At 49.4% G+C, this 25,995-nt stretch overlaps 1 protein-coding gene and 1 long non-coding RNA gene across 2 annotated transcripts; one reads left to right on the top strand and one right to left on the bottom strand.

The window, feature by feature from the left end:
• Positions 1-4,003: 4,003 nt before the first annotated feature.
• LOC147081967 (putative G protein-coupled receptor 139) lies at positions 4,004-9,325 on the bottom strand. Its single transcript, XM_085980565.1, has 2 exons — positions 9,178-9,325; positions 4,004-4,925 (listed from the first exon to the last, which is right to left on the bottom strand). The coding sequence occupies exons 1-2, from the start codon at positions 9,254-9,256 to the stop codon at positions 4,027-4,029; spliced, it is 978 nt and encodes a 325-aa protein (XP_085836691.1). The 5' UTR covers positions 9,257-9,325; the 3' UTR covers positions 4,004-4,026.
• On the top strand, positions 8,568-9,540 carry LOC147081968 (uncharacterized). The gene is made up of 2 exons (XR_015076346.1): positions 8,568-8,850; positions 9,289-9,540. It is a non-coding gene; the product is annotated as an uncharacterized LOC147081968 (long non-coding RNA).
• The last annotated feature ends 16,455 nt before the right edge of the window (positions 9,541-25,995 follow it).

Consider the following 25,995-nt stretch of genomic DNA (forward strand, 5'->3'; position numbering starts at 1 on the left):
CCAGGCAAGAGATTGAGAGGGAGAAGTGAGGTAGGTCAGGTGCATTAGAGTATGGGAGAGACAGAGAGAGATGAGGCACAAGACAGTGAGGGAGATTTACCTACAGCAAACCCATGACAATGTGTTACAATGAACAATGTGTCTCTGTGCAGGTGTTAATATTTATTGTGGATTTAAGGGCGAATTTTATTGCACAAAGAACGGGCCATATTTTCTGACCCCCACGGGTGCGTACGAGGTGTGTACATCGGTCGTCGCAAGTGCCGGTTTCAGGCATGCGAATTCTCTTGACAGATCATCCACCTGCCTGGGAAAAGAGCCTCCGCGGGCAGGTAGTTCCGCCTTCTGCACAACTTCCACCCGCTGCACACCTTCAAATATCTTATGCTGGTAAAAGTGGGCCTTACTCCTGCTTTTACCAGGCATAAGAGTTTAAAAACAAAATTAAAAATTATTTCCACTCATTTATAAATTTACATTTTTTACTAAAAGATAAGTTTATAGCCATGTAAAAAACTTAAAATTTTTTTTCAAAAAATTAAATTTTTGTATAAAATATTTAATTTAATGTAATTTTAAATATGTGATTTTAAAACAATGTATTTAATGTTTAACTGTGTTTTAAAATGTGATCTCCATTCATACTTTTTACAGATCTGTGCGTAGAGACTTGTCGAAAGTGTGAAGGGTGATTCCCTTCTTTGATTGGTTTCTCATGGCCCACGTGATCCGGGAGGTGCTTGCGAACCGCATGCACCCCTGGGATACCTGCGCATTTTGTAGAGCAGAGACCAAGGATCGGAGTCTCGGGACCTACGGATCTAACGGGTAAGTGCGTAGATTTTTTCCGATCGGAGGAATCCGCCTGCAGGAAACCCCCGATCGGAAATTCAGAGCCAATGTCTCTGGTGTATTTTAATGGCCCAGTAATTCCGTTCCAAACGCGTGAGTACGGTCGGGGTACTCACGCGTCTGGCTGGAGGAAATGCCGGTTTTCAGCATGCACAGCGCATGCGGGTAAAACCGTCATTTCCAGTCCTCTGAACGAAGGGGTTCAGAGGCACAGCGCGTGCGACTGCACAGGCAGCGCGTGCACAGTGAACTTCATCGATTTCATTCATGGATTCAGTGAGGTTAAGTCCTTGCAACTTACATATGAAAAAAGCATGTGTAAAGTTGCTCCAGAGGCTGCGGAGGAAGATATATGTTATCGTGGAGCTTCTGAAAGGCAATATTTTTGTTTGGGAAAGGGAGGAAAGTTATTTTAAGAAATGATGAGGTAAGTTTTAAAGTTTTTTTTTAAACGGGTTTTCAGTACTGTAGTTAGAAGGAGCAATTGTGGCTGTGTGAATTGAATTTGCTGTGTTTATTAAATGTGAAAATGACTGTTCTAAAATGAGTAATGTAACATTTCCAACATTTTTAAGAAAGAAACTTCATCAGTAATATATTCTTTTAAGTAATTATGTATGTATGTCTGTATATATTCCTTTACGTATATGTATATATTCCTTTACTTATGTGTATGAATGTATGTATTTAATTATGATTTTCCAATAAGTTACTTTCTCTGAAAGTCATAATTAAATACATACATTCATACACATAAGTAAAGGAATATATGCATACATATACACAAAGGAATATATACAGACATACATACGTAATTACTTAAAAGAATATATTACTGATGAAAAGTTTCTTTCTTAAAAATGTTGGAGTCATTTTCACATTTAATAAACACTGCAAATTCAATTGACATAGCCACAATTGCTCCATCTACCTACAGTACTGAAAACCTGTTTAAAAAAAAAAAATAAACTTTAAAACTTACCTCAGCATTTCTTAAAATAACTTTCCGCCCTTTCCCAAACAAAAATATTGCCTTTCAGAAGCTCCACGATAAAATATATCTTCCTCCACAGCCTCTGGAGCAACTGTACTCATGCTTTTTTCATGTGTAAGTTGTAAGGACTTAACCTCACTGAAAGCATAAATGAAACCGGCGAATTTTACTGCACACGCGCTGCCTGTGCAGATGCACGCGTTCTGCCTCTGAACCCCGTTGTTCAGAGGACAGGAAATGCCGGTTTTCCCCACATGCGCTGTGCATGCTGAAAACCGGCATTTCCTCCGGCCAGACGCGTGAGTACCCCGACCGTACTCACGCGTTTGTAACGGAATTACTGGGCCAACATTTTACATGTCAATAAAATGAAAAATTTAACAATTGCACGATTTGCCCCCTCGCATCTGCGACTGAGGATCCAAGGAGGTGCATTGCGCAAGAGGTCATTGTCGTACGTATCCTCACACTGTTCCCTTTCGGGAACTGTATGAAATGGTGGAAGGATTTCTGGCCACGTTAACGCTCCTTCCGTGACCATAACCATCTTCATACCAGTGATTAGGGTGGTTAGCCCTATGGCGTGAGGGTTTTACAGCTCCCACAACCCATCTGATGGGGGGGGCCACCCACACCCGCGGACACAAGTATCCCGCTGGATGTCCACCCAGAATTTATAGTTGTAGCTCCAACTCCACTTGCCGGGACTGTCTGGAGCAGGGTTTGAAACCCTACTCATGGCCCAGCGGTGGGGTTGCTTACCGCTACGCAAAAGGCCCACTCCACGCAAAAGGTGACACCCATACATTTCCTGCGCCTTTTCCCTCCCCGTGACTGGAGCCCTATGTTGCCACTTGAAAGACCAAGCTATCATCTGTCCTTTTTGCGGCGCCTTTGACTTCTCATTACCAATGATGAGCAGGCGCTGCGCCTCCACCTCGTTGAGGAGATTGCTGAGGTCATCATCAGTTCAATTGTGAGTTCTTTTAATGCCGTGAATTGTGCTCATTCCAGCCATTTCACGTTGCTAATCGGATTGGGCCTTTGGCGTAGTGGTAGGATCCCCGCCGCTAGGCCAGACGGGGTAAGGTTTCCAACCCTGCTCCAGGCAGTCCTGGCAAGTGGAGTCGGAGCTCTGGCTCTAAATTCTGGGTTGACATCCAGTGGGATATTTGCGTCCGTGGGTGTGGGTGGCCCCCCCTCCTCGTATAGCTTGTGGGAGCCCGTAAAACCCTCCCGCCATAGGACTAACCACCCTAATGGCTGGTTCAAAGATGGTTACGGTCACAGAATGAGCGTTAATCACGGACATAAATCCTTCCACCACTTCATACAGTTCCCCAAAGGGAACAGTGTGAAGACACGTATGACGACGACGTTGCTAAATAAATAAATGGAATAAAAAATATTCTTTTAGGGCTTTTAAAAGTCTTTAAATTGCTTCAATTCTGTTTAAAACTACTTCAGATTCTTCAGAATAATGTAAACGTTTTTAAAAGTTTATAAAAGTTACCAAAAGCTTCATAAAAATACCAAAAACCTATTTAAATTGCTGCTTTGCATGTAAAAATGCTTTTCAGCTTGTGAGAAACATTGGGGGCGTGTCCTATTAAACTGAGACCTCAAGGGGCGTGTCTCAGTTGCACAGCGCGCTCCAGGCTTCGCGCTGGCTGCACTCCTGGGCGGCGTGACGTCAGACGCTGCCCGGGATTCTTCAGTTTAAAAAAGGAATTCCAGGCGTCCCTTGAGGTGCACGGCAGGCGCGTCGGGTAAGTGCAGATTGGGGGCTTGCACGCGCGGCAAGCCCCCGACCCGAATTTCTGCCCCAATGTGTGCAGTGTGTTCTGTGATTCAGTTAACATTTACATGTGGACTGGGTTCTCTCCCTCTCATTATCAGGTTGATCTGTAGGAGTATTTTACTCATGACTGTCAGCCCTTGGCAGTATAATAGTAAGGACAGAGTGTGTAAGTGAGAGTGTTAAGATTAACCTGTGACCTCTGTCAGAGTGTCAATATTCCTGAAGTCAGGGGGAGTGTTTTACAGTGTGTCTGTAGCAGTGGGTTATGATGTACACAGCGAGTCAATGAGCATATTAATGTCAACCTAAATTACTGGCCCCCGGGGGAGAGTTGGTCAGACAGAATATGAGGCGGTATTGAGTACTTCAATTCTTCTCATCATTTAATGCATTTTAAAAGTACAGTAATTGGATATTTCACCACATTCTTTAACTGCTCTCTGAACATAGTCTGGGTCACAGCATAAATAAAAGTGTTTGTGCAGCAACTCAGGAGCTGGAGTATGTATCCTATTTCCATTACATTAAAAGATAGATACGAATAAACTAAAGTCAAATCACTTATTCGGCTTGTTATAGAATACACCATAAAGACTGACCATAACAGTATAAAATTCCCCGAGATAACAAACAGTAAAATGATGGATTTCCTTCGGCTCTCCATCTCTGGGTCTCTGGGACTCTCCCCACTGCTGTGACCCCGGAGTCTCCTCCGGGCTCTGCTGGCCATTAAAATGTGTCTGACGGTTAAAGCATTGAGCAGCAGAATCAGAACAAATGCGACCCCCGGGGTGAGAATATAATGAAAGAACTCGACTATTGCCCACTTCCGTGTGTAGCGAACCAACATTGATATACGACAAAACCAGGGTTCATTCAGAATCATATATTGATTTGTTAAAATATAATACCAGTAAATATTCTTTAAAAAGCTAATCACAGTCACTGTTCCTAAAACCACAGCTGCCGTTTTCTCGGTACAATATTTAGTTTTCAGCTTCTGGCAACAAATGGCCACAAATCGATCAAAGGTGAAAGTGACGGTGAACCAGACAGAACAGTCTGTGACTGCATAAAGCAGGACGGCGTGGATATTACACAAGGGGATTTTCCGCACGAAACGAAACTGAAACATATAAATAATCGGAATGTGCCTCAATATCAGGTCGATGATAATGACCAGTAGATCCACAGTTGCCATGGCCACCAGGTAGCGAGTGACACATTTGGAGAGACCGCACTTTCCCCGAGACAGGACCACAATCGTCATTAAGTTAACTGCAAGGGCGGGAAATAAACAGGGAAATTATACATCAGGCTGGGAGCAAAGTTACCAGATTAACTGAGCACTTATTGAGGATGGTAATGTATTATTGTATGCAGTGATGTATTGAAATAATTGGAAACAGGGATTACCATTCAATCAAATCAACCATTAAATGAACATGATTGTTTGGGATGAAAATACACATGAGGAACAGCAGTTTATAAGACATCAGATAAAGGTTTCTATTCATCTGACAGCTTCATTCATGCTCCAGCAAATAATAAACACCACAAGAGCTAAGCTTCAGTTGGGGGAAGCAGACGTGGGTTAGTGTGGGTAAATCAGCCCAGGTTCCTGCTCCTAATAATTACCCAGTGACCCTGGGTTAGTGTGGGGGAATCAATCCAGATTACTGCTCCTGATCATTACCCAGTGACCCTGGGTTAGTGTGGGGGAATCAGCCCAGGTTCCTGCTCCTGATCATTACCCAGTGACACTGGGTTAGTGCGGGGGAATCAATCCAGATTACTGCTCCTGATCATTACCCAGTGACCCTGGGTTAGTGTGGGGGAATCAGCCCAGGTTCCTGCTCCTGATCATTACCCAGTGACCCTGGGTTAGTGTGGGTAAATCAGCCCAGGTTCCTGCTCCTAATAATTACCCAGTGACCCTGGGTTAGTGTGGGGGAATCAGCCCTGGTTCCTGCTCCTTACCCAGTAACCCTGGGTTAGTGTGGGGGAATCAGCCCAGGCTCATGTCCCTGATCATTACCCAGTGACCCTGGGTTAGTGTGGGGGTATCAGCCCAGTTTCCTGCCACTGATGATTACCCAGTGACCCTGGGTTAGTGTGGGGGAATCAGCCCAAGTTCATGCTCCTGATCATTACCCAGTGACCCTGGGTTAGTGTGGGGGAATCAGCCCAGGTTCCTGCTCCTGATCATTACCCAGTGACCCTGGGTTAGTGTGGGGGAATTAGCCCAGGTTCCTGCTCCTGATCATTACCCAGTGACCCAGGGTTAGTGTGGGGGAATCAGCCCAGGTTCCTGCTCCTGATCATTACCCAGTGACCCAGGGTTAGTGTGGGGGAATCAGCCCAGGCTCCTGCTCCTGATCATTACCCAGTGACCCTGGGTTAGTGTGGGGGAATCAGCCCAGATTACTGCTCCTGATCATTACCCAGTGACCCTGGGTTAGTGTGGGGGAATCAGCCCAGGTTCCTGCTCCTGATCATTACCCAGTGACCCTGGGTTAGTGAGGGGGAATCAGCCCAGGTCCCTGCTCCTGATCATTACCCAGTGACCCAGGGTTAGTGTGGGGGAATCAGCCCAGGTTCCTGCTCCTGATCATTACCCAGTGATCCTGGGTTAGTGTGGGGAATCAGCCCAGGTTCCTGCTCCTGATCATTACCCAGTGACCCTGGGTTAGTGTGGGGGAATCAGCCCAGGTTCCTGCTCCTGATCATTACCCAGTGACACTGGGTTAGTGTGGGGGAATCAGCCCAGATTCCTGCTCCTGATCATTGCCCAGTGACCCAGGGTTAGTGTGGGGGAATCAGCCCAGGTTCCTGCTCCTGATCATTGCCCAGTGACCCTGGGTTAGTGTGGGGGAATCAGCCCAGGTTCCTGCTCCTGATAATTTCCCAGTGACCCTGGGTTAGTGTGGGGGAATCAGCCCAGGTTCCTGCTCCTGATCATTGCCCAGTGACCCTGGGTTAGTGTGGGGGAATCAGCACAGGTTCCTGCTCCTGATCATTACCCAGTGACCCTGGGTTAGTGTCGGGGAATCAGCCCAGGTTCCTGCTCCTGATCATTGCCCAGTGACCCTGGGTTAGTGTGGGGGAATCAGCCCAGGTTCCTGCTCCTGATCATTACCCAGTGACCCACTGTTAGTGTGGAGGAATCAGCCCAGGTTCCTGCTCCTGATCATTACCCAGTGACCCTGGGATAGTGTGGGGGAATCAGCCCAGGTTCCTGCTCCTGATCATTACCCAGTGACTCTGGGTTAGTGTGGGGGAATCAGCCCAGGTTCCTGCTCCTGATCATTACCCAGTGACCCTGGGTTAGTGTGGGGGAATCAGCCCAGGTTCCTGCTCCTGATCATTACCCAGTGACCCTGGGTTAGTGTCGGGGAATCAGCCCAGGTTCCTGCCCCTGATCATTACCCACTGACTCTGGGATCCGGAGACAAAATCAGACTAAATCGCTCTTTTCTAACTCGGCTTGGTCATTCTCTGTAATGAAGGAATATCAGTACAGGATTAAGCTGTCAGTCATTGATCGGTTGCTCCTTTGGAAAGTGTGTGTGAGGCTGTCTGATGCGGGCGGGTATGTCGGGTAAGATGTCCCTGAATTAACATGACTACTCCCACAGGTGTATTACAGGCAGCAGTTGCGACTCCACCCGCTAATCGCCACCGCCCAAGAAGAATATCTGCCCGAGAAACCGAGTGCTGGGTTGGAGAATGAAGCAGTGAACAGGGAGTGTGGGTGAATATCTAGCCCAGAAACCGGGGGCTGGGTTGGAGAATGAAGCAGTGAACAGGGAGTGTGGACGAATATCTAGCCCAGAAACCGGGGTCTAGGTTGGAGAATGAAGCAGTGAACAGGGAGTGTGGACGAATATCTAGCCCAGAAACCGGGGACTAGGTTGAAGAATGAAGCAGTGAACAGGGAGTGTGGGTGAATATCTAGCCCAGAAACCGGGGGCTAGGTTGGAGAATGAAGCAGTGAACAGGGAGTGTGGGTGAATATCTAGCCCAGAAACCGGGGGCTAGGTTGGAGAATGAAGCAGTGAACAGGGAGTGTGGGTGAATATCTAGCCCAGAAACCGGGCGCTGGGTTAGAGAATGAAGCGGTGAACAGGGAGTGTGGACGAATATGTAGAGAAACCGGGGGCTAGGTTGGAGAATGAAGCAGTGAACAGGGAGTGTGGGTGAATATCTAGCCCAGAAACTGGGCGCTAGGTTAGAGAATGAAGCAGTGAACAGGGAGTGTGGACGAATATCTAGAGAAACCGGGGGCTAGGTTGGAGAATGAAGCAGTGAACAGGGAGTGTGGCCGGGACCAAACTTGGCTACAATGCCTCCTGTGAGCACCGGACCTCCGTGGAACCGGAATCCATCAAGAAGGCGACAAGCTCAGGAATGGAGTATAAAAACTGGTTAAAGATAGACCAGGATCAGAAACCATTGATAACATTCTGCTTTCTCAATCAACCATCAATTCGACTGTTTATTGAAAATGGAAACTGGAAACCAATTATTTGTTGTAACCGGAACCATCAGCCCAACATCTAAAAGCCGATGTTCCAATGTGATTACAAGTACGTTCTATAATAATGCACTATTATTTTAGGTAGTGCATTAATATTAATATCTGAGTGACACCGAGAAGGCTAGTGCAATACTTGTCGTCATTCAGTGATAATTGGATTGGTTTACAAAGGGGTAAAGACAGTAAAATACCGAAGCGATCCACTATTCACAATACCGCAGTTATAATCAGATAGAAACATTTACAGTAAAGGAGAGGACGTGATAGAAAGTTAAGTGTTGGACTGACTGAGAGATTCCCTCACCTGTAATGGCAGCAGAGTTATCAATTATTTGAAAACAATGATTGGAAAAGGCAACACTGAATAATCAATGAATAAAATCAATTTAATTTATGGAAGCTAAATCACGCTTGTATTAACATCAAACAACCTAGAAAAAGAAACATTGTTGTGAAGCCGGAGATGGTGGAAAGTGAGCTGAAGGTTGGAGCTGGATTCTGAGTCATTAGAGTGAAATATTTCAACATCTATCTGTGATCTATCTGACCAGACGTGTTTCTAAAACTCAGTATCATTATCTCTATCCAGCAGGATCGGATTTCAGATTTCTAATCTGTGTTGAAGAATCGAAGACTCTTTCAATCTTAAGAAGAATACATCAGGTGGGAGAAATGGAGAAATTGAGGTTTTGCCATTCATTGAACTCAGAACAATAAATGAGCTTCTGTGTAATAATCAAATCAAGGGAAATTAAAGCAACATCACACTCAGAGTCAAAGAAGTTCTCTGAATAAAAGTAATAACTGGATCTCCTGACGTAAATTGATGAGAACAATCATACAGTGAAAGATGGTTTATAGAATTAATAACTCGATGTCGAGACTAACCAGGAACAGCAACAGCACCGAGGAGAAGAGACAGTAACTGACAAGAATAGTGATAGAGTGAAACATGGTTTCGAGAATTATTAGTTGGATTTAGAGACTTACCAGGAACAGCAACAAGAGCGAGGATGGGATAGTAAATCTTCTGTATTCCATTGATGATCTTTCGTACCTTAAAAGACATTGAATAAATATTGTCCTTTCTCTCCCTTTCAGTAGAGCCGCTGATCCCTGTTGGTGCCGGAGGTGATGCTTCCACTGACACTGTGGAATGACACACTGAAAGGACTCCCGTATTAATAGAAGAGGGAAACCCTCCGAAGACACAATTAGGATCCATGGAGGCAAACATTAATTACAGTCACTGAACAAACAGGTTCAGTTAACACTTATCAATCCAAAACTTTTTGTATCACAACATATTTTTCAACAGATGTGAAATTAAAAGTTTCAAAATCCAGAATATAATTGAAAAACTCCAGCAAAATCATGGGGTAAGTCACAGAGTGGATCTGCACTGACAGCGACTCCACAGGTGGAGAAATTCATCAACACCAATAAACTGACCAAACATCTATAAATTAAACCAGTACCAATAAAGTGACCCAGCATCTTTAAACTAAACTAGCACCAATAAACTGACCCAATATCTATAAGCTATACCAGAACCAATTAACTGACATAAAAACAGTCATTGACCTGAAACGTTAACTCAGATTCTCTCTCTACAGATGCTGCTGATCGAGTCATAGAGTCATAGTCATAGAGTTATAGAGCACAGAAAGAGGCCCTTCGGCCCACGTGTCCACGACGGCCATCAAGCCCTATCTATTCTAATCCCATTTACCAGCACTTGGTCCGTAGCCTTGTCTGGTATGACGTTTCAAGTGCTCATCTAACTGCTTCTTGAATGTTGTGAGGGTTCCTGCCTCTACCACAATTTCAGGCATTGAGTTCCAGATTCCAACCACGCTCGGGTGAAAAAGATTTTCCTCAAATCCCATCTTAACCTCCTGCCCCTTACCTTGAAAATATACCCCCTGGTAATTGACCCCTCTACTAAGGGGAAAAGTTCCTTTCTATCCACCCTATCTATGCCCCTCAGAATTTTGGACACTTCAATCTGGTCCCCCCTCTGCATTCTCTGCTCTAAGGAAAGCATCCCCAGCCTGTCCAGTCTTTCTTCATAGCTGAAGCACGCTAGCCCAGGTAACATCCTTGTGAATCTCCACTGCACCCTCTCAAATGCAATCACATCCTTCATATAGTGTTGCGACTAGAACTGCACACAATATTCCAGCTGTGGCCTAACTAGCGTTTTGTGCAGCTCCATCATAGCCTCCCTGCTCTTATATTCTATGCCTCGGCTAATGAAGGCAAGTATCCCATATGCCTTTTTAATCACCTTATCTACCTGTCCTGCTGCCTTCTGGGATCCATGTACATGCGCACCAAGGTCCCTCTGATCCTCTGTCCTTCCTAGGATCCTACCATTCATTGTGTATTCCCTTGCCTTGTTAGTCCTCCCAAAATGCATCACCTCACACTTTTCAGATTTAAATTCAATTCGCCACTGTACTGCCCATCTGATCAACCCGTCTATATCGTCCTGTAGCCCGAGGCTTCCATCTTCGCTATTTACCACCCCACCAATTATCGTTTCATCTGCAAACTTACTGATCATACATCCTACATTCATATCCAAATCATTAATGTATAAACAACATACAGCAAACGACCCAGCACCGATCCCTGTGGTACACCACTGCACACAGGCTTCCAGTCACAATAGCTGGTGTGGTGAGAGGTTATCTGGGGGTGTTGGACTGTAAGCTGGTGTAGGGAAAGGTTATCTGGGGGTGTTGGACTGTAAGCTGGTGTGGGGAGAGGTTATCTCGGGTGTGGGACTGCAAGTTGGTGTGGAGAGATTTTATCTGGGTGTGTTTTACAGTAAGCTGGTGAGGGGAGAGATTATCTGGTGGTGTTTGACTGTAAGTTGGTGTGGGGAGAGGTTATCTGAGGATGTTGGACTGCATGTTGGTTTGGAGAGAGGATATCTGGGTGTGTTTTACAGTAAGCTGATGTGGGGAGAGATCATCTGGGGTTGTTGGACTGTAAGCTGGTGAGGGGAGAGGTTATCTGGGGTTGTTGGACTGTTGGTGTGTGGAGAGATTCTCTGGGGGTGTAGAACTGTAAGTTGATGTGGAGAGAGGTTATCTCGCGGCATTGTACTATAAGCTGGTTTGGGGAGAGGTTATCTGGGTTGTTGGACTGTAGGCTGGTGTAGGGAAAGGTTATCTGGGGGTGTTGGACTGTAGGCTGGTGTGGGGAGAGGTTATCTCGCGGCATTGTTCTATAAGCTGGTTTGGGGAGAGGTTATCTGGGTTGTTGGACTGTAGGCTGGTGTAGGGAAAGGTTATCTGGGGGTGTTGGACAGTAAGATGGCATTGGGTGTGGTTATCTGGGGGTATTTTACTGTAAGTTTGTGTGGAGATTGGTTATCTGGGGGTGTTGGACTGTAAGCCGGTGTGGGGAGAGATTGTCTTGTGGTGTTGAACTGTAAGTTTGTGCAGGGAGAGGTTATCTGTGGGCATTGGACAGCAAGATGGCGGGGGGTGAGGTTATCTGGGGGTGTTGGACTGCAAGTTTGTGTGGGGAGAAGTTATCTGGATTTTTGGACTGTAAGCTGGTGTATTGAAAGGTTACCTGGGTGTGTTTTACTGTAAGCTGGTGTGGAGAGAGGTTATCTGGGGTGCTGGACTGTAAGTTGGTGTGTAGAGAGGATATCTTGGTGTGTTGGACTGTAAGTAAGTGTGGGGAGAGTTTATCTGGGGGTGTGGGTCTGTAAGTCATAGAGTCATATTCATAGAGTTATAGAGCACAGAAAGAGGCCCGTCGGCCCACGTGACCACGACGGCCATCAAGCCCTATCTAATCTAATTTACCAGCACTTGGTCCATAGCCTTGTATGCTAAGGCATTTCAAGAGCTCATCTAACTGCTTCTTGAACGTTGTGAGAGTTCCTGCCTCTACCACCCTTTCAGGCAGTGAGTTCCAGATTCCAACCACGCTCGGGTGAAAAAGATTTTCCTCAAATCCCATCTAAACCTCCTGCCCCTTACCTTGAAACTTTATCCCCTGGTTATTCACCCCTCTACTAAGGGGAAAAGTTCCTTTCCATCTGCCTTATCTATGCCCCTCAGAATTTTGGACACCTCAATCAGGTCCCCCCTCAGCCTTCTCTGCTCTAAGGAAAGCATCCCCAGCATGTCCAGTCTTTCTTCATAGTTGAAGCACTCCAGCCCACGTAACATCGTTGTGAATCTCCACTGCACCCTCTCAAATGCAATCACATCCTTCCTATAGTGTGGTGACCAGAACTGCACACAGTATTCCAGCTGTGGCCTAACTAACGTTTTGTGCAGCTCCATCATAACCTCCCTGCTCTTATATTCTATGCCTCGGCTAACGAAGGCAAGTATCCCATATGCCTTTTTAATCACATTATCTACCTGTCCTGCTGCCTTCTGGGATCTATGTACATGCACACCAAGGTCCCTCTGATCATCTGTCCTTCCTAGGGTCCTACCATTCATTGTGTATTCCCTTGCCTTGTTAGTCCTCCCAAAATGCATCACCTCACACTTTTCAGAGTTAAATTCCATTTGCCACTGTACTGCCCATCTGATCAACCCGTCTATATCGTCCTGTAGCCCGAGGCTTCCCTCGTCACTATTTACCGCTCCACCAATTATCGTTTCAACTGCGAACTTACTGATCATACATCCTACATTCATATCTAAATCATTAATGTACACTACATACAGTAAACAACCCAGCACCGATCCCTGCGGTACACCACTGGACACAGGCTTCCAGTCACAAAAGCTGGTGTGATGAGGTGTTACCTGGGGCTGTTGGACTGTTGGTGTGTGGAGAAGTTCTCTGGGGGTGTTGAACTGTAATTTGATGTGGAGAGTGATTATCTCGTGGTGTTGGACTGTAAGCTCTTGTGGGGAGAGATTATCTGGCGGTATTGTACTATAAGCTGGTGTGGGGAGAGGTTATCTTGGGGTGTTGGACTGTAGGCTGGTGTAGGGAAAGGTTATCTGGGGGCGTTGAACTGTAAGCTGGTATGGGGAGTGGTTATCTGAGGGTGTTGGACTGTAAATTGGAGTGTGGAGAGGTTATCTGGGGGTGTTGGGCTGTAAGCTGGTGTGCGGAGAGGTTAATGGGGCTGGACTGTAAGCTGGATTAGGGGAAGGTTATCTGGGGGTGTTGGACTGTAAGTGGGTGTAGGGAGAGGTTATCTGGGTGTGTTTTATTGTAAGCTGGTGAGGAGAGAGGATATCTGGGGTGTTGTACTGTAAGTAGGTGTGGGGAGAGTTTATCTGGGGGTGTAGGACTGTAAGTCATAGAATCATAATCATAGAGTTATAGAGCACAGAAAGAGGTCCTTCGGCCCACGTGTCGATGACGGCCATCAAGCCCTAACTATTCTAATCCCATTTACCAGCACTTGGTCTGTAGCCTTGTATGCTATGGCATTTCAAGTGCTCATCTAACTGCTTCTTGAATGTTGTGAGGCTTCCTGCCTCTACCACAATTTCAGGCAGTGAGTGCGGCAGGAGTCTCGGAGTGGCGGCGGGAATCTCAGTGGTGGCGGGTAATTAAAGCGCGGCAGAGACCAGGTAGGCCTAAGTGCGGCGGGAGTCTCGGAGCGGCGGCGGGAATCTCGGCGGCGGCGGCGAGTATTTAAAGCACGGCGGTGACAAGGTAGGCCTGAGTGCGGCGGGAGTCTCGGAGCGGCGGCGGGAATCTCGGCGGTGCCGGCGAGTATTTAAAGCGCGGCGGAGACCAGGTAGGCGTAATAATCTCCGATCTCAGAGAGAGGGAGAGAAGTAAAAAGTAATCGAAGTGTGACGTCACCAGAAAGCAGGTAAGTGAGTATTTCTCTCTTTTTAAACTATAACTCTGTGGTTTATAGTTTCTGAATTCTCTGTGGAGTAGTGGAGACTGTTTGGTAACCATGACCCTTAAATATACCATTTAACTGTAGTGTAATTGTTGGGATCGATTTGCTTTAATTTAATTGCAATTAATTAAAGGGTAAGTCATGGCAGGACAGCCCGGTGCCGTGGTATGCTCCTCCTGTGCTATGTGGGAACTCAGGGACACTTCCTGCGTCCCTGACAACTATGTGTGCAGGAAGTGTGTCCAGCTGCAGCTACTGGCAGACCGCGTTGCGGCGCTGGAGCTGCGATTGGATACATACTGGACCATTCGCGAGGCTGAAGACGTCTTGGTATCACGTTAGATCAGTTGGTCACACCGCAGGCAAAGGTTGGACAGACAGAAAGGGAACGGGTGACCAATAGACAGAGTACTAGGCACAGGCAAGTAGTGCAGGGGTCCCCTGTGGACATCCCCTTCTCAAACAGTTACACCACTTTGAATACTGTTGGGGGGGTGGCTTATCAGAGGAAGGCAGCAGCAGCCAATTTCCTGGCACCAGGGGTGGCTCTGCTGCACAGGACGGGAGGAAAAAGAGGGGTAGAGCTATAGTAATAGGGGATTCTATTGTAAGGGGAATAGATAGGCGTTTCTGCGGCCACAAATGAGACTCCAGGATGGTGTGCTGCCTCCCTGGTGCAAGGGTCAATTATGTCTCAGAGCGGCTGCAGAACATCTTGGAAGGGGAGGGTGAACAGCCAGTTGTCGTGGTGCATATAGGTACCAACGATATAGGTAAAAAATGGGATGAGGTCCTAAAAGCTGAATATAGGGAGTTAGGAGATAAATTTAAAAAATAGGACCTCAAAAGGTAGTAATCACAGGATTGCTACCAGTGCCCACGTGCTAGTCAGTGTAGAAATAGACGGATATTTCAGATGAATATGTGGCTAGAGGAATGGTGCGAGGGGGAGGGATTCAAATTCCTGGGACATTGGAACCAGTTCTGGGGGAGGTGGGACCAGTTCAAACCGGGCGGTTTGCACCTGGGCAGGGCCAGGACCGATGTCCTAGGGGGAATGTTTGCTAGTGCTCTGGGGGAGGATTTAAACTAAAATGGCAGGGGGTTGGGAACCTGTGCAGGGGGACAGAGGAAAGGGAAACAAGGATAAAAGCAAAAGATAGGAAGGAGAAAAACAAAAGTGGCAGTCAGAGAAATCAACGGTTTAAATCAAACATGGCCACAGTAAATAATAGTTCTAATAGGTCTAAGAGCATTAAATAAACAAGCCTGAAGGCTTTGTGTCTTAATGCAAGGAGCATTCGTAAAAAGGTGGATGAATTAGCTGCACAAATAGAGGTAAACTAATATGATTTGATTGGGATTACGGAAACATGGCTCCAGGGTGGCCAAGGCTGGGAACTCAACATCCAGGGGTATTCAATATTCAGGAAAGATAGGCAAAAAGGAAAGGGAGGTGGGGTAGCATTGCTGGTTAAAGTAGGGATTAACACAATTGTAAGGAAGGATATTAGCTCTGATGATGTGGAATCTGTATGGGTAGAACTGAGAAATACCATGGGGCAGAAAACATTAGTGGGAGTGGTATATAGACCTCCAAACAGTAATGTGGAGGTTGGGGATGGCATTAAAAGGGTAGTTAGAGAAGCGTGCAATAAGGGCACAGCAGTCGTCATGGGTGACTTTAATCTACATATTGATTGGGCTAACCAAATTAGTAACAATACTGCGGAGGAGGAATTCCTGGAGTGTTTATGGGATGGTTTCCTGGACCAATATGTCGAGGAACCAACCAGAGATCAGGCCATCTTAGACTGGGTATTATGTAATGAAAAAGGATTAATTAGCAATCTTGTTGTACGAGGCCCGTTGGGTCAGAGCGATCATAATATAATCAAATTCTTCTTTAAGATGGAGAATTAAGTAGTTGACTCAGAGACTAGGGTCCTGAATTTAAATAAACAAAACTATGATGGTCTCAGGCGCGAGTTGGGTAGGATTGATCGGGGAATGTCATTCAAAGGGTTGACGGTGGATAGGCAATGGCAAACATTCAAAGACCGCATGGATGAACTACTGAATTTCTTCATCACAGTTTGGCATAAAAATAAAACAAAAAAGGTGACTCAACCGTGGCTAACAAGGGAAATTAGGGATAGCATAACATCCAAGGAGAGGACATATAAATTGGCCAGAAAAAGCAGTAAACCTGAGGATTGGGAGCAGTTTAGGATTCAACAAAGGAGGACAAAGGGATTAATTAAGAAGGGGAAAATAGAATATGAGAGTAAGCTCGCAGGGAACATAAAAACTGACTGTAAAAGCTTTTATAGATATGTGAAGAGAAAAAGATTGATGAAGTCAAGCGTAGGTCCCTTGCAGTCAGAATCAGGGGAATTTATAATGGGGAACAAAGAAATGGCAGAACAATTAAATACATATTTTGGTTCTGTCTTCACAAAAGAGGACACAAATAACCTCCCAGAGATGTCGGGGAACATGGGGTCTGATGAAAGGGAGGAACTGAAAGAAATCAGTATTTGTAGGGAAATGGTGTTAGGGAAATTGATGGGATTGAAGACCGATAAATCCCCAGGGCCTGATAATCTACATCCTAGGGTACTTAAGGAAGTGGCCCTAGAAGTAGTAGATGCAATGCTGAACATCTTCCAACATTCGATGGAATCTGGAACAGTACCCATGGATTGGAGGGTAGCTAATGTTACCCCACTATTCAAAAAAGTTGGTAGAGAGAAAACGGGGAATTACAGACATTGGTAGTGGGGAAAATGCTAGAGTCCATTATAAAAGATGTAATAGCAGGGCACTTGGAAAACAATGACAGGATCGGAGAAAGTCAACATGGATTTACAAAAGGTAAATCGTGCTTGACTAATCTACTGGAATTTTTTGAGGATGTAACTAGTAAAATAGATAAGGGAGAACCAGTGGATGTGGTGTATTTGGACTTTCAGAAGGCTTTCGATAAGGTCCTGCATAAGAGATTAGCGTGTAAAGTTAAGGCACATGGGATTGGAGGCAAGGTACTGACTTGGATAGAGAACTGGTTGGCAGACAGAAAGCAAAGATTTGGAATAAACGGGTCTTTTTCCAAGTGGCAGGCAGTGACTAGTGGGGTACCGCAGGGATCGGTCCTTGGACCCCAGCTATTCACAATATATATTAATGATCTAGACAAGGGAACTAGATGTAATATCTCCAAATTTGCAGACGACACAAAGATGGGTGGGCGTGTGTGCTGTGAGGAGGATGCCAAGAAACTACAGGATGATTTGGACAGGTTGGGTGATTGGGCAGAAGCATGGCAGATGCAATATAACGTGGATAAATGTGAGGTTATCCACTTTGGTGGCAAAAACAGGAAGGCAGATTATTATCTGAATGGCAATAGATTGGGAGAAGGGGAAGTGCAATGAGACCTGGGTGTCCTTGTGCACCAGTCGCTGAAGGTAAGCATGCAGGTGCAGCAGGCAGTTAAGAAGGCAAATGGTATGTTGGCCTTCGTAGCGAGAAGGTTTGAGTACAGGAACAAGGATGTCTTGCTGTAGTTGTACAGGGCCTTGGTGAGACCACATCTTGAGTATTGTGTGCAATTTTGGTTGCCTTATCTGAGGAAGGATGTTCTTGCCATGGAGGGAGTGCAGCGAAGATTCACCAGGCTGATACCTGGGATGGCAGGAATGATGTATGAGGAGAGATTCTTTTTAATGTTTTTTTATTCATTGATGGCATGTGGGCATCACTGGCTGGCTAGGTCTGCATTTAGTGCCTATCCCTAATTGCCCTTGAGAAGATGGTGATGAGCCACCTTCTTGAACCGCTGCAGTCCATATGGTGTAGATACACCCACAATGCTGTTAGGAAGGGAGTTCCAGGATTTTGGCCCAGCGACAGTGAAGGAATGGCGATACAGGTGCAAGTCAGGATGGTGTGTGGCTTGGAGGGCAACTTGTAGGTGGTGATGTTCCCATGCGTCTGCTGCCCTTGTCCTTCTAAGTGGTAGAGATCGCAGGTTTGGAAGGAGTTTTGGTGCGTTGCTGCAGTGCATCTTGTAGATGGTGCTCACTGCAGCCACAGTGCACCAGTGGTGGAGGGAGTGCCAATCAAGTGGGCTGCTTTATCCTGAATGGTGTCGAGCTTCTTGAGTGTTGTTGGAGCTGCGCTCATCCAGGCAAGTGGAGAGTATTCCATCACACTCCTGACTTGTGCCTTGTAGATGGTGGAAAGGCTTTGGGGAGTCAGGAGATGAGACACTCGCCGCAGAATTCCCAGCCTCTGGCCTGCTCTTGTAGCCACAGTATTTATATGGCTGGTCCAATTATGTTGATAGTGGGGGATTCAGCGATGGTAATGCCATTGAATGTCAAGGGGAGATGGTTAGAGTCTCGCTTGTTGGAGATGGTCATTGCCTGGCACTTGTGTGGTGCGAATGTTACTTGCCACTTGTCAGCCCAAGTCTGAATGTTGTCCAGGTCTTGCTGCATATGGACACGGTCTGCGTCAGTATCTGACGAGTCTCGAATGGTGCTGAACAGTGTGCAATCATCAGCGAACATCCCCACTTCTGACCTTATGCTGGAGGGAAGGTCATTGATGAAACAGCTGAAGATGGTTGGGCCTAGGACACTGCCCTGAGGAACTCCTGCAGTGATGTCATGTGATTGAGATGAATGACCTCCAACAACCACAGCCAACTTCCTTTGTGCTAGGTATGATTCCAACCAATGGAGAGTTTTCCCCTTGATTCCCATTGACTTCAGTTTTGCTAGGGCTCCTTGATGCCACACTCGATCAAATGCTGCCTTGATGTCAAGGGCAGAGTCACTCACCTCACCTCTTGAGTTCAGCTCTTTTGTCCATGTTTGGACCAAGGCTGTAATGAGGTCAGGAGCTGAGTGGCCCTGGCAGAACCCAAACTGGGCGTCAGTTAGCAGGTTATTGCTGAGTAAGTGCCGCTTGATAGCACTGTCGATGACACCTTCCATCACTTTGCTGATGATTGAGAGTAGACCGATGGGATGGTAATTGGCTGGGTCGGCTTTCTCCTGCTTTTTGCAGACAGGACATACTTGGGCAATTTTCCACATTGCCGGTTAGACGCCAGTGTTGTAGCTGTACTGGAACAGCTTGGCTAGGGGCACAGCTAGTTCTGGAGCACAAGTCTTCAGTACTACTGCCGGAATGTTGTCAGGGCCCATAGCCTTTGCAGTATCCAGTGTCTTCAGCCGTTTCTTGACATCATGTGGAGTGAATTGAATGGGCTGAAGACTGGCATCTGTGATCCAGGAGGTAGAGCTGGAGGAGCCTCAGCCCTTGCTCTTGACCAACAGGTTCGAGGTTCTTACTCCCTGTGGGGACAGGAGCAGGGACTGCAGGGAGGATGAGCAACCTGGCCACAGCACCGTGGAACGGGGGGCCATTCAAGACGGGGGAGTAAATAGAAATGTTGTAGTGGTAGGGGATAGTATTATTCGGGGGATAGATAGAGTTCTTTGCAGCCGAGAGCGAGAGTCCCGAAGGCTTTGTTGCCTACCCGGTGCCAGGATTAAGGACATCTCCTCTGGGCTGGAAAGAAACTTGCAGTGGGAGGGGATGGATCCAGTTGTCTTGATCGATGTTGGTACAAACGACGTAGATAGGACTAGGAAGCCGGTTCTGTTAAAGGAGTATGAGCAGCTAGGGGTCAAATTAAAAAACAGAACCTCAAGTGTAATAATCTCTGGATTATTACCTGAGCCATGAGCGAATTTGGCTAGGACAAATAAAATTAGAGAGTTAAATGCATGGCTCAAAGACTGGTGTGGGAGAAATGGGTTTTGCTTCCTGGGACACTGGCACCAGTACTGGGGCAGGAGGGAGCTGTTTCATTGGGACGGGCTTCACTTGGCCAGTGCTGGGACTAGAGTCCTGGCGAATCATATAACTAGGGCTGTAGAGAGGGCTTTAAACTAACTAGTGGGGGGGAGGTTCCTAGAGAGCAAATAATAAAAATGACAACAGAGAAGGTCATAGACTTAGGTAGCAGTGGGGAAATTAAAAACCAGAGCGTGTCAGGAAGGGGCAGAAGGTATGGAGTAAAAGGTAAAGTAATAAAAAGGGCAAAAGCAGGAACTAAGTGTCACAAAATATATTTGAAAGTTCTCTATCTGAATGCACATAGCATTCGTAACAAAATAGACGAGTTAATGGCACAAATAACTACATATGGGTATGATCTTGTGGCCATTACAGAAACATGGCTGCAGGGTGACAATGCCTGGGAATTAAACATACCAGTGTAGCGGTTCGTGTAGATCGCCACTAAATAAGAGAGCTTGAATTCGACGAACTACATACAAGTTGTTTATTTACAGGAATAGGCGAATTACAGCAGGTAAGATAGCAGGTAAGATGGCTGACTGTAGGAGCACCATGGTATAGGTCTTGTCCCAGCGGGGACTCCACGAGGACTAACTAGAAGCTTCCGAGCTCAACTGCCAGCAGGTTCCGAGCTCTACTGTTGAAAGGTTCCGAGATCTGACGTCATGACGTCAGAGTACAGGAGAGAAGCCTGAGTATAGCAACAGACACATACAGTAAGGTAAGTTAAAGGGAATTATGTATATCCATGTAAGGGACAACTGGTGGTACCGCCACAGCAGGTTACTTAACGATCAGGAAGGACAGGCAGGAAGGAAGGGGAGGTGGGGTGGCTATGTTAATAAAGGAAGGAATCACTGTAATACAGAGAAATGATATTGGGTCAAAAGATCAGGATAATGAAACAGTTTGGGTGGAGATAAGGAATAATAAGGGGAAAAAAACACTAGTGGGCGTAGTCTATAGGCCTCCGAACAGTTGCAACTCTGTTGGACGGAGTATCAATCAGGAAATAGTTGAGGCTTGTAATAAGGGAACAACTATAATTATGGGGGATTTTAACTATCATATTAATTGGACAAATCAAATTGGGCAGGGCTGCCTTGAGGATGAGTTCATTGAGTGTATTAGGGATGGGTTTCTTGAGCAGTATGTAACTGAACCGACCAGGGGGCAAGCAACCTTAGATCTGGTCCTGTGTAACGAGACAGGATTAATTAAAAATGTCCTAGTAAAGGATCCCCTTGGAATGAGTGACCATAGCATGGTTGAATCCCATATTCAATTAGAGGTTGAGAAGGTTGGATCTCAAACAAACGTGCTAAGCTTGAATAGATGAATATGAAGGTATGAGAGCGGAATTGAGTAGAGTGGATTGGGAAAATAGATTAAAGGGTAAGACGATAGATGATCAGTGGTGTACATTTAAGGAGTTATTTTACAACTTCCAAAAAAAATATATTCCACTTGGAAGAAAAGGGTGTAAAAGAAAAGACAGCCATCCGTGGCTAAGTAAAGAAATTAAGGATAGTATTCGACTAAAAACAAGGGCATATAAGGCAGCCAAACCTAGTGGGAGGATAGAGGATTGGGAAAACTTTAAAAGACAACAAAAAATAACAAAAAGATTGATTAAGAAACGGAAGATAGATTATGAAATTAAATTAGCGAAAAATATAAAATCAGATAGTAAGAGTTTTTATAGTTATATAAAAAGAAAAAGGGTGGCTAAAGTAAATGTTGGTCCCTTAGAGGATGAGACCGGGAAATTAATGGTGGGAAATATGGAGATGGCAAAAACACTGAATGAATATTTTGTATCAGTCTTTACAGTAGAGGACACTAAGAATATCCCAACACTGGACAAACAGGGGGCTATGGGGGGAGGAGCTAAACACGATCAAAATCACTAAGGAAGTGGTACTCGGTAAAATAATGGGACTCAAGGTGGATAGGTCACCTGGACCAGATGGCTTACATTCTAGGGTCTTGAGGGAAGTGGCGGTAGGGATTGTGGATGCATTGGTATTAATTTTCCAAAACTCCCTGGACTCGGCAAAGGTCCCAGCAGACTGGAAAACTGCTAATGTAACACCCTTATTTATAAAGGGCAGTAGACAGAAGGCTGGAAACTATAGACCGGTTAGCCTAACATCTGTGGTAGGTAAAATTTTGGAGTCCATTATTAAGGAGACAGTAACAGGACATTTGGATGATCATAATTTAATAGGACAAAGTCAGCATGGTTTTATGAAGGGGAAGTCATGTTTGACAAATTTGCTGGAGTTCTTTGAGGAAGTAACATATAGGGTGGATAAAGGGGAACCAGTCGACATAGTGTATTTAGACTTCCAAAAGGCGTTTGACAAGGTGCCACACAAAAGATTATTGCTTAAGATAAAAAATCACGGGATTGGGGGTAATATTCTGGCATGGATAGAGGATTGGCTATCTAACAGAAGGCAGAGAGTTGGGATAAATGGTTCATTCTCAGACTGGCAATCAGTAACTACTGGTGTTCCGCAGGGGTCAGTGCTGGGTCCCCAACTCTTTACAATCTATATTAACGATTTGGAGGAGGGGACCGAGTGTAACATATCAAAGTTTGCAGATGATACTAAGATGGGGGGAAAGTAGTGAGTGAGGAGGACATAAAAAACCTGCAAGGGGACATAGACGGGCTAAGTAAGTGGGCAGAGATTTGGCAGATGGAGTACAATACTGGAAAGTGTGAGGTTATGCACTTTGGCAGGAAGAATCGTAGAGCAAGTTATTATCTTAATGGCAAGAAACTGGAAAGTACTGAAGTACAAACAGATCTGGGGGTCCTGGTGCACGAAACTCAAAAGGTTAGTATGCAGGTGCAGCAAGCGATTAAGAAGGCCAATGGAATGTTGGCTTTCATTGCTAGGGGGATAGAATATAAAATAGGGAGGTATTGCTTCAGTTGTACAAGGTATTGGTGAGACCGCACCTGGAATACTGCATACAGTTTTGGTGTCCATACTTAAGAAAAGGGGGGGGGGGAGTGAGAGAGGGGGGGGGGGGAGTGAGAGAGGGGGGGGGGGGAGTGAGAGAGGGGGGGGGGGGGGGAGTGAGAGGGGGGGGGGGGGATTGTGAGAGGGGGGGGGGGGATTGTGAGAGAGGGGGGGGGGGAGTGTGAGAGAGGGGGGGGGGGGGGAGTGTGAGAGAGGGGGGGGGGGGAGTGTGAGAGAGGGGGGGGGGAGTGTGAGAGAGGGGGGGGGGGGGGAGTGTGAGAGAGGGGGGGGGGGAGTGTGAGGGGGGGAGTGTGAGAGAGGGGGGGGGGGGAGTGTGAGAGAGGGGGGGGGGGAGTGTGAGAGAGGGGGGGGGGGGAGTGTGAGAGAGAGGGGGGGGGGGGAGTGTGAGAGAGAGGGGGGGGGGGGAGTGTGAGAGAGAGGGGGGGGGGGGAGTGTGAGAGAGAGGGGGGGGGGGAGTGTGAGAGAGAGGGGGGGGGGGAGTGTGAGAGAGAGGGGGGGGGGGGGGAGTGAGAGAGGGGGGGGAGTGAGAGAGGGGGGGGGGGGAGTGAGAGAGGGGGGGGGGGAGTGAGAGAGGGGGGGGGGGGAGTGAGAGAGGGGGGGGGGGGAGTGAGAGAGGGGGGGGGGGGGAGTGAGAGAGGGGGGGGGAGTGAGAGAGGGGGGGAGTGTGAGGGGGGGGGGAGTGTGAGAGAGGGGGGGGAGTGTGAGGGGGGGGGGGGGAGTGTGAGAGAGGGGGGGGGGGGGAGTGTGAGAGAGGGGGGGGGGGAGTGTGAGAGAGGGGGGGGGGAGTGTGAGAGAGGGGGGGGGGGGGAGTGTGAGAGAGGGGGGGGGGGGGAGTGTGAGAGAGGGGGGGGGGGAGTGTGAGAGAGGGGGGGGGGGAGTGTGAGAGAGGGGGGGGGGAGTGTGAGAGAGGGGGGGGGGGGGAGTGTGAGAGAGGGGGGGGGGAGTGTGAGAGAGGGGGGGGGGGAGTGTGACGAGAGGGGGGGGGGGGGAGTGTGAGAGAGGGGGGGGGGGGGAGTGTGGAGAGAGGGGGGGGGGGGAGTGTGAGAGAGAGGGGGGGGGGGAGTGTGAGAGAGGGGGGGGGGGGAGTGTGAGAGAGAGGGGGGGGGGGAGTGTGAGAGGGGGGGGGGGGGGGGGGGGGGAGTGTGAGAGAGGGGGGGGGGGGAGTGAGAGAGAGAGGGGGGGGGAGTGTGAGAGAGGGGGGGGGGGGGAGTGTGAGAGGGGGGGGGGGGAGTGTGAGAGAGGGGGGGGGGAGTGTGAGAGAGAGGGGGGGGGGAGTGTGAGAGTGGGGGGGGGGGAGTGTGGGGAGGGGAGAGGGGGGGGGGGAGTGTGAGAGAGGGGGGGGGGGGAGTGTGAGAGAGAGGGGGGGGGGGGGGGGAGTGTGAGAGGGGGGGGGGGGGAGTGAGAGGGGGGGGGGGGGGGGGATGTGGAGTGAGGGGGGGGGGGGAGTGAGAGAGGGGGGGGGGGAGTGAGAGAGGGGGGGGGGGAGTGAGAGAGGGGGGGTGTGAGAGAGGGGGGGGGGGGGAGTGTGAGGGGGGGGGGTGTGAGAGAGGGGGGGGGGGGGGAGTGTGAGAGAGGGGGGGGGGGGGAGTGTGAGAGAGGGGGGGGGGGGGAGAGTGTGAGGAGGGGGGAGTGTGAGAGAGGGGGGGGGGGGAGGTGTGAGAGAGGGGGGGGGGGGGTGTGAGTGAGGGGGGGGGGGAGTGTGAGAGGGGGGGGGGGAGTGTGAGAGTGGGGGGGGGGGAGTGTGAGAGGGGGGGGGGGGGTGTGTGAGGGGGGGGGGGGGGTGTGTGTGAGAGGGGGGGGGGGGGGGAGTGTGAGAGAGGGGGGGGGGGAGTGTGAGAGGGGGGGGGGGGGGGAGTGTGAGGAGGGGGGGGGGGGGAGTGTGTGTGAGAGGGGGGGGGGGGGGGGTGTGAGGGAGGGGGGGGGGGGGGGGAGTGTGGAGGGGGGGGGGGGAGTGTGAGAGGGGGGGGGGGGGTGTGGGGGGGGGGGGGGGGGTGTGGGGGGGGGGGGGGAGTGTGAGAGGGGGGGGGGGGTGTGTGAGAGGGGGGGGGGGGGTGTGGGGGGGGGGGGGGGGTGTGTGAGGGGGGGGGGGGGGGTGGTGTGAGAGGGGGGGGGGGGGGGAGTGTGAGGGGGGGGGGGGGGGGGGGTGTGTGGGGGGGGGGGGGGGTGTGAGGGGGGGGGGGGTGGGGTGTGAGAGGGGGGGGGGGGAGTGTGAGAGGGGGGGGGGGGGGAGTGTGGGAGGGGGGGGGGGGGTGGTGTGAGGGGGGGGGGGGTGGGGTGTGAGAGGGGGGGGGGGAGTGTGGAGGGGGGGGGGGGGGGTGGGGGTGTGGGAGGGGGGGGGGGGGTGTGTGAGAGGGGGGGGGGGGAGTGTGGAGAGGGGGGGGGGGTGTTGGGGGGGGGGGGTGTGTGGGGGGGGGGGAGTGTGAGTGGGGGGGGGGGGTGTGTGTGAGAGGGGGGGGGGGGGGTGTGTGGGGGGGGGGGGGGGGTGTGTGGGGGGGGGGGGGGGTGTGAGAGAGGGGGGGTGGGGGTGTGTGAGGAGGGGGGGGGGGGGAGTGTGGTGGGGGGGGGGGGGGAGTGTGTGGGGGGGGGGGGGGGTGTGGGGGGGGGTGGGGGTGTGGGGGGGGGGGGGGTGTGAGAGGGGGGGGGGGGGGGGTGTGTGTGGGAGGGGGGGGGGGGGTGTGTGTGGGGGGGGGTGGGGGTGTGTGGGGGGGGGGGGGGGGTGTGTGTGGGGGGGGGGGGGGGTGTGTGGGGGGGGGGGGGGGGGTGTGTGAGGGGGGGGGGGGGTGGGGTGTGGGGGGGGGGGGGGGGGGTGTGTGTGGGGGGGGGGGGGGTGTGTGTGGGGGGGGGGTGGGGGTGTGTGTGGGGGGGGGGGGTGGTGTGGGTGGGGGGGGGAGTGTGTGGGGGGGGGGGGTGTGTGTGGGGGGGGGGGGTGTGTGGGGGGGGGGGGGGTGTGGGGGGGGGGGGGGTGTGTGGGGGGGGGGGGGGTGTGAGGGGGGGGGGTGTGTGGGGGGGGGGGGGTGTGTGTGGGGGGGGGGGGGGGGGTGTGTGGGGGGGGGGGGGGGGTGTGGGGGG

Source organism: Somniosus microcephalus, unplaced genomic scaffold (assembly GCF_052327205.1).
Source record: "Somniosus microcephalus isolate GS21.2 unplaced genomic scaffold, FLI_Smic_1.0 scaffold261, whole genome shotgun sequence".
NCBI classification, from domain to species: domain Eukaryota; kingdom Metazoa; phylum Chordata; class Chondrichthyes; order Squaliformes; family Somniosidae; genus Somniosus; species Somniosus microcephalus.

Bases quoted from the DNA above. Each gene is read 5' to 3' on its own strand.
- LOC147081967 (XM_085980565.1), bottom strand. From the start codon at position 9,256: ATGTCTTTTAAGGTACGAAAGATCATCAATGGAATACAGAAGATTTAC. The intron at 4,926-9,177 runs GTAAGTCTCTAA...CCGCCCTTGCAG, and splicing joins CGCTCTTGTTGCTGTTCCTG to TTAACTTAATGACGATTGTG.